General features: G+C 45.5%; 1 protein-coding gene across 1 annotated transcript in view; it reads left to right on the forward strand.

The window, feature by feature from the left end:
• LOC138672246 (p53-induced death domain-containing protein 1-like) overlaps nt 1-7,859 on the forward strand; it is a 99,035-nt gene extending 91,176 nt beyond the window's left edge. Inside the window, exon 3 of the mRNA XM_069760222.1 lies at nt 7,497-7,859. Within this exon, the coding sequence (XP_069616323.1) occupies nt 7,497-7,731 (235 nt within the window). The 3' untranslated portion in view covers nt 7,732-7,859. The remainder of the gene's footprint in view (nt 1-7,496) is intronic.
• The last annotated feature ends 1,194 nt before the right edge of the window (nt 7,860-9,053 follow it).

Here is a 9,053-nt window from a genome sequence, read left to right on the forward strand (position 1 = left end):
ATTTTCCTGTTCCACGTTTTGCTTTATTTTTGTCTTAGTCCAGCTTGCAGATATGTGATTCCTTGCTGCTGGTTGCTCTAGTGGGCTGAAATTACTCCTCATGTTCCATGAGTTGGCACATGAGTTCAAGTAATTTCAGGATGGTTTTTTGAAGGGTTTTTCGCTGACCGGGCAGTTCACTTTTGTATCCTCTGCTATCTAGCTTTAGCGGGCCTCATTTTTGCTGATTCTATTTTCATAACTACATATGTGCTTTCCTTTCATTTCACCGTTATTATATGTGGGGGGCTGCTATTTCTGTGGGGTGTTTCTCTGGAGGCAAGTGAGGTCTGTGTTTCTTCTAATAGGGGAAGTTAATCCTTCGGCTGGCGCGAGACGTCTAGGAATCATCGTAGGCACGTTCCCCGGCTACTGCTAGTTGTGTGTTTAGGTTCAGGATCGCGGTCAGCTCAGGTTCCATCACCCTAGAGCTTGTTTTGTTTTTGTGCTTGTCCTTTTGTGATCCCCTGCCATTGGGATCATGACAGTCCCCGAATCCCCTATTTCTCTGTCCTCTGATGTGCGATCACATCAGAGGACAGAGAATTACACTTTGCTTTTTTTTTTTGCGGTCGCCGGTAAACAGTTAATTACCAGCGATCGCAAAACAGGGGTCGGTAAAACCGATCATGTTCTTTGGGGTCTTGGCTACCCCCGGCAGCTGAGACCCCAAAGAATCTCCCGGTGCCGGCCATTTTGAAGATGGCGGCGCCCATCGGAAGCCACGAGGAGCACCGGGGGAGACAGGTAAGTATTGGGGGGCTACCTGGGACCCCATTTCTCTGTCCTCTGATGTGCGATCACATCGGAGGACAGAGAAATTAAAAAGAAATCGCTTTTTTTTTCTTTTTGCGATCGCCGGTAAACGGTTAATTACCGGCGATCGCAAATGCGGGGTCGGTAAAAAAAAACCCCGAATCATGTTCTCTGGGGTCTCGGCTACCCCCGGCAGCCGAGACCCCGGAGAAAATCCGACTCTGGGGGGCGCTATTTACTTTTTCCACAGCGCCGTTAATTAACGGCGCTGTGGTTTAAGTACCCTTAGCGGCCGCCGTTAAAAGGCGTATCGGCGGTCGTTAAGGGGTTAAACATGCCTCCATCACACCTATCCTCAAAAAGCCTTATCTTGACCCATCCTCTGTATCTAGCTATCGCCCTATGTCACTTCTCCCCTATGCCTCCAAGCTACTGGAACAACACGTCTACCTTGAACTGTCCTCCCATCTCTCTTCTTGCTCCCTCTTTGACCGCTTACAATCTAGCTTCCGGTCACACCACTCCACTGAAACTGCCCTTACTAAGGTCTCCAATGACCTCTTAACCGCCAATAGCAAGCGACACTACTCTGTCCTCCTCCTCCTGGACCTGTCGGCTGCCTTTGACAGTGGACCATTCCCTATTATTACAGACCCTCTCATCCCTTGGCATCACAGACTTGGCCCTATCCTGGATCTCATCATACCTAACAGACCGGACATTCAGCGTCTCCCACTCACACACCACCTCCTCACCTCGCCCCCTATCTGTCGGAGTTCCACAAGGTTCAGTCCTAGGGCCCTGCTCTTCTCCATTTACACCTTTGGCCTGGGACAGCTCATAGAATCTCATGGCTTTCAGTATCATCTCTATGCTGATGACACACAGATCTACATCTCTGGACCAGATATCACCTCCCTACTAACCAGAATCCCTCAATGTCTGTCCACTATTTCATCCTTCTTCTCCGCTAGGTTTCTGAAACTTAACATGGACAAAACAGAATTCATGATCTTTCCCCCATCTCAGGTGACCCCCCCAACGAACCTATCCATTACTGTAAATGGCTGCCCACTCTCCCCAGTCCCACAAGCTCGCTGCCTCAGGGTAATCCTTGATGCTGATCTCTCCTTCAAACCACATATCCAAGCCCTTTCCACTTCCTGCCGACTTCAACTCAAAAATATTTCAAGAATCCGTTCATTCCTCAACCAAGAATCTGCAAAAACCCTAGTCCATGCCCTCATCATCTCTCGCCTTGACTACTGCAACCTCCTGCTCTGTGGCCTCCCCTCGAACATTGCCCAGAGACTCCAGTACAAAACCCTAACCATGACATACAAAGCCATCCACAACCTGTCTCCTCCATACATCTGTGACATCTGTGACCTTGTCTCCCGGTACTTTCCTGCACGCAACCTCCGATCCTTCTCTATTCCCCTCTTATCTCCTCTTCCCACAATCGCCTACAAGATTTCTCTCGCATATCACCACTACTCTGGAACCCTCTACCACAACACATCAGACTCTCACCTACCATCGAAACCTTCAAAAAGAACCTGAAGACCCACCTCTTCAGACAAGCCTACAACCTGCAGTAACCACCGATCGACCAAACCGCTGCATGACCAGCTCTATCCTCACCCATTCCTTGTAGATTGTGAGCCTTCGTGGGCAGGGTCCTCACTCCTCCTGTACCAGTTATGACTTGTATTGTTTAAAATTATTGTACTTGTTTTTATTATGTATACCCCTCCTTACATGTAAAGCTTCATGGAATAAATGGCGCCATAACAATAAATAATAATAATATGTAGTAGGTGTTATAATAATAATAATATTATCAAACACCTCCAATTAGAAATGCAGTATAGTTTTTCTGATTCACTAAGTCTCTTTCCTCATGTGCACGTATTGCAGGACCTTAGGTATCCATGGTTACGACCACTGATATAGTGATTAGCTAGCTGCTAATGGTCGTAACCATGGATACCTAAGGTCCTGTAATGCCTGCACATGAGGAAAGAGAGATAGCACATCAGAAAAACTATACTACATTTATAACTGGAGGTATTTGCTAATATTCATAACTATTATTATAATTACACCTTCTACATATTGGGATGGGATCTTGGAGATGGGAATACCTCTTTAATGTTTCTTTAATTATTTACAGAAGAGTTAATTGTGTCATATTGTTTACAACGCCAGTGACCTTTGTGATCAAATTTCCATCTCCTCCTCATAAGGTTATGTACAACCTCACATTTATGTCTACCTTTTTCATATGTCCTGAGCTGGTACACATTGGAAAACCTTTCGGGTGAAAGTGGTTGTCCAAGAATTATATATTGATGAGCATCTGCCACCTACAACCCCCACAGATCAACTGTTTGCAGCTTCTCTTATGGTGGGATGTACACAGGTCATAGAACCAGAGCAGCATAGCTCTGCACATGGTGTAGTGGGGTTCTCAGGTGTTAGGCTATGTGCACACGTTGAGGATTTTGCTGCACATCCGCAGCAGCTTTCCATGCGTTTACAGTACAATGTAAACCTATGGAAAACGCAATCCGCTGTGCCCATGCTGCGGAAAAAAACGCGCCGGTTACATTCCACAGCATGTCAATTCTTTGTGCGGATTCCGCAGCAGTTTACACCGGCTCCACATTAGGAATCCGCAGGTGTAAAACCGCAGGTGGAATCCGCACAAAATCCGCATTAAAACACAGGGCCTTTTACCTGCGGATTTATGAAATCCACTGTGGAAAAATCCGCGGAGCTAAAAAATCCGTGTGCACGCACATAGTCTTAAAGCTCAGCTTCATTTCACTTGGACTGGAGCTAGGCTGCAGCACCTGTGAATAGGTAGGATTAAACATTTTTAACAATAGGTTCTCTTTTTGCATGAGGGGAACTATGCATCTACCTCACCTATTAAATTTAAAGTACGGTGATTGTTAACACACAGTAATATTTCTTTAAGCTCTTAAGATAATGTACTGAGTGATCACGTATTTCACAAGATGTCAGAATCTACAGATTACACAATACACCAAGGTAGAACTCGCATCTTTCTGCTCCTCCCCCCAACAAATACATAGGTTTAATGCTTGAACATAAATACAGTTATAGTAATCCTTACAAGGACTCTGTCATCGGGTTTTTGCTATTTAATCTGAGTACAGCATAATGTACGGCAAGAGAGCCTGATTTCAGGGATGTGTCGCTTATTAGGCTGTGTGCTGTATTTCAATACAATGAGTATTTTCTCATCAGATTATCACTACAAGACTAGGTCTCACCTGCATGCCAGACCAGCTAATGTGTATCACCCTGCCCCAATACTGATTTGCAGTTTACTCATAATGCATAGTGAACACAGGAAGCTGCCAGTCAGGGGTGTGGGTGGGGTTATACACAATTTAGCAATCTGAGCGCTGCTACATTTACAACAAAACAAAGAAGTATTCTGCAAAACAGCACCAAGCAGTCCAGTAAGTGACACATCCCTGGAATCAATGACTACATTGTCATGTTAAAGTAAAAACCTGAGAGTTTCCCTTTAGGCTGATTTCACACTTGTGTTGGGGAGGGCTGCGCAGGTCCTCCGCTAAGCCCTGCCCACTGCCGCACGTCTTACATTCAGCTCCGCCTATGTCGGCATGCGTCCTGCGTACCTATCTTTAACATTGGGTACGCAGGCCACGTGAATGTATGCAGATGCCTCTGCATGCGTCGTTCTGACACTGCGCCAAACACAACATGTTGCATTTTGTTGCGGTCGGCGCAGCGTCAAAATGACGCATGCGGAGGCATCCGCATACATTCGCATGGCCTGTGTACCCAATGTTAAAGATAGATACGCAGGATGCATGCCGACATAGGCGGAGCTGAATGTAAGGCCATGTTCACACTTTGCGGTTTTTACCGCGGAACCGCGGCGATTTTGCTGCTGCGGGTCCGCTGCGTTTACATGTAACGTGTAAACCCTATGGAAACCGCAAACCGCTGTGCACATGCTGCGGGAAAAACCGCGCGGGAACCCACCGGTTTACAACCCGCAGCATGTCATTTCTTTGTGCAGAATCGCAGCGATTCTGCACCCATAGGAATGCATTGATCCGCTTACTTCCCGCATGGGGCTGTGCCCACCATGCGGGAAGTAAGCAGATAATGTGCGAGTGGTACTCGGGGTGGAGGAGAGGAGACTCTCCTCCAGGCCCCGGGAACCATATTTGTGTAAAAAAAAAAGAATTAAAATAAAAAATCATCATGATATACTCACCCTCTGACGTCCCGATCTCCTCAGCGCTGCACGTGGCCGTCCGGTCTCAGGTTTGCTATGCGCCCAGGACCTGCGGTGACGTCGCGGTCACATGACCGTGACGTCACGAAGGTCCTTCTCGCACAGCATCTTTGGAACCGGACCGCCGCCTGCAGCGCCTAGGAGATCGGGACGTCAGAGGGTGAGTATATCATTATTTTTATTATTTTTAACATTACTATTGATGCTGCATATTGCTGCATATGCGGCATCAATAGTAGGGGTAAATTCCGCAGCGGAACCCGCAACACAAACCGCGATAAATCTGCAGGGATAACCGCAGCGGGTTTGCCCTGCAGATTTATCAAATCCGCTGCGGGAAAACCCGCGGGAGAACCTGCAGCCCCCTTCCTAGGTGTGAACATAGCCTAAGAGGTGTGGCAGTAGGCAGGGCGTAAGAGAGGAACTATGCAGCCCTCCGCAGCTCTGCCCAACGCAAGTGTGAAACCAGCGTTAACTTGTCAAATGGCACACTACTTTGCTAACAGTCATGTCATTCTACATGACTGTTAGCAAAATAGTGTGCCATCTGACAAGTTATGGATTGCTACACCTGCACCGAATCAGAGCCAATATCAGTACATGATCTCTATATGAACACAGCACCAGAACCAACATCAGTACTTAACTGTACTAAGCTTTGTGCTCTATTCATCAATTGCAAGGTCAGGTCTGGCCACACCATATACATTGGATTTGCATGAAACGCCAACTCCCAGTATGTCTTTTAAGATGTGTACATGTTCAACCTACATTCCACTTATAGCATACAGCACTATTCAGATTTTCTCACACAGAAAATGGAGCATCGGTTGGGTATCCGCACTGCACCCCCATTCTAATGGGGATAAAAGTGCCATGAGGAGGCTAAAAAAAATCTCAATTCTGCCAGTTGTTGCAGGTCCAAGTGGTTGGACCTCCATCATTCAATAAGTTATTAGCTGCCCTGTGAATAGCTGATAACTTGTTCTCACCCGACACCCTCTTTAACAATTGTGAGATTTGTTGCTACAGGCCATTATCGGACTGAAGACCATACAGTAACCATAATGCTGATAAGATGGAGTCAGTATCACAAATAAACATTTACATCCAGGCAGGTTACATCTTCTTTGATTGGAGACATTCTCATCTCTCTACTTCATCTGGTTCAGGAGCCATGATGACTTTTCACATACAAATCTCATCTCTGCTGACTTCTCGCTTTTCCAGCACATCCTGCAGGTGTCCATAAAAATAGCAGTCATTATACTGCCTCATAAATACTGTACAAATATCTGCCCATGATGTGCCCTTGAATAAATAATTGAGACCTACTGTGATCCCTGAACAAATTATGACTCCCACACTTGTCTCTCTTATAGTACATTGCCTCGACACGTTTCCTCCCCTTATGAACTACAGCTGCCAAACCATCCCCATTATGAACTATAAACACAACATTGTCCTTTCCTGTAAAATATTGTCTCCATACTGTCCCTTATGAACTATAACTGCCTGACATTTCTTATAAAATATTTCCTCCACACGGTTCTTTAAGTGCAACACCACAGTCTCCATTTATGAACTAGTCTCCACATTGTCCCCCTTATGAACTATAACTGCCACACTATCCTCATGAACTGTATATGTTGTTTCCCTTCCTCCCACATGTTCTGCCTCGTGTGCACATAGCCTAAGGCCTCTGCACTTGACACTGTCCCTTCTGTAGGTTTCCCTCATACTGTCTATCTCCATACTACCCCATATTCAGTTTCCCTCTTCACATTGCTCCTTCTCTCTGTTTGCTTTCCATATTGGGTCGCCTCTTCATTCTGTACGCTCACATTGTTCCTCTCCACGCTGCCCTCTCAATATTGTGCCCTCATATTATCCACTCCCTCCTCAATTACAGGAAAAGTTCCTTGAATCTCCAGCTCCATTATGGAGGTCATACAAGCCCTGCCTTTGCAACATCATGCTGCTGCATTGTAGATAAAGACACAAATACAGTTGAATGGAGGAACCCAGGTCAGAATCCTTTGTTGAACCGGTTCACAGACTGAGCGGTCATTTTAACAAGAAGATGAGGCAAGCTAGTGAAAAGGGGCTTTCTCCCATCCCAGTGTTTTGTACATTGTGTACTCACAACGGTGAGGTGCTGATCTGAAATTGATGGCTTATATAATACTTTTACAAGTAAGAAAAATGCAGTAGGATGGCCAATGGTTGTCCAATACAGCTGTACCTCCATACGTGGTGAATACAGTCGATTAAGCCATCTTAAAGGCCAAGAAACGATTTACTGTAGGTGATAGAAATGAAGTCACATTTCTTAACTAGTCTGTGCATCGTACGCCTTTCCAAGACTCAATGTGTACGTCTGTGACTGCAGGTATGAGAAAGCATGGAATGAACTGAACAAGACCAAGATTCTCCAGGATGCTTTGGAACGTGCCGGCCGGAAGGACCTGGCTGACCGGCTGCGCTGCCTGCACTGGGGCCATCAGAAGCTAAGCAGCAGGGTGGAGCTGCCTTCTGCCTTCCCCTTCCTCATCACTGTGCATAAAACAATTAACAACAAAGAAGGTCTAAAGAAAATTAACCAACTCAGTCGTAAATATGTTTAATGTGTGCCCTGACTATTCTACACCACTGATATATTAGTGAATCATTTTAAAAGAAGATAACATTTGATTTTACATGTACGTCACTTTCCTGCCATGTGTACCTATTTTCAATATCAGAATTAAGTGTCTAATAAAAGTTTCTATGATCAAGGGTCATGTCATTCTTTGTAGAGAACACGAAATACTGTAGCAGGATTATGCAAATTCAGACGTCCAAGACTTCAGGGCATGTTATCCAGATGCGATACAAACAGTGGTATTCATGGTATCAAACATATCTAACTCCACAGAGCCCCAGAGAGTCTCCCACCATCACCTGTTCAGACAGGGAAGGGTCAGACAATTTAAAGGGTTATTTCCAACATTTTAAAAGATCCCCAAGCCAGAGGACAGGTGATAAATTTCATATTAGTGGGACTAGAAATTCCCCTGTTGGGAGAAAAGCGGTGGATTTAAATGTGCACCACTGCTCTACTCATCCTCCATGAGGCCGGCGTCACACTTGCGAGTTTTACGGACGTAAGAGCGCAGAAACTACGTCCGTAAAACTCGCAAAAAATACGGCACAATTATTCTCTATGCCCCTGCCCCTATCTGCCGTATTAAACTGATCAGTATTATATGGCTTTCTACGGCCGTAGAAAATCGCAGCATGCTGCGTTTGTCACCGTATTGCGCAAATAAAACGTCAATGAAAGTCTATGGAAGCCCCAAAAATACGGATTACACACGGACCAGCAGTGTGATTTGCGAGGAATACGCAGCGCTGTTAGAGAGAAAAGCCGGTAATTCAATTACCGGCTTTTGCTTTCTCCTTCCTAAACCCGACATGATGAGACCTGGTTTACATACAGTAAACCATCTCATATCCCCATTTTTTTTGCATATTCCACACTACTAATGTTAGTAGTGTGTATGTGCAAAATTTGGCCGTTCTAGCTATTAAAATAAAGGGTTAAATGGCGGAAAAAATTGGCGTGGGCGCCCGCACAATTTTCTCCGCCAGAGTAGTAAAGCCAGTGACTGAGGGCAGATATTAATAGCCTGGAGAGGGTCCATGGTTATTGCCCCCCCCCCTGGCTAAAAACATCTGCCCCCAGCCACCCCAGAAAAGGCACATCTGGAAGATGTGCCTATTCTGGCACTTGGCCACTCTCTTCCCATTCCCGTGCAGCGGTGGGATATGGGGTAATGAAGGGTTAATGCCACCTTGCTATTGTAAGGTGACATTAAGCCAAATTAATAATGGAGAGGCGTCAATTATGACACCTATCGATTATTAATCCAATACTAGTAAAGGGTTAAAAAGAAACACACACATT

Source organism: Ranitomeya imitator, chromosome 3 (assembly GCF_032444005.1).
Source record: "Ranitomeya imitator isolate aRanImi1 chromosome 3, aRanImi1.pri, whole genome shotgun sequence".
Taxonomy (NCBI): Eukaryota; Metazoa; Chordata; class Amphibia; order Anura; family Dendrobatidae; genus Ranitomeya; species Ranitomeya imitator.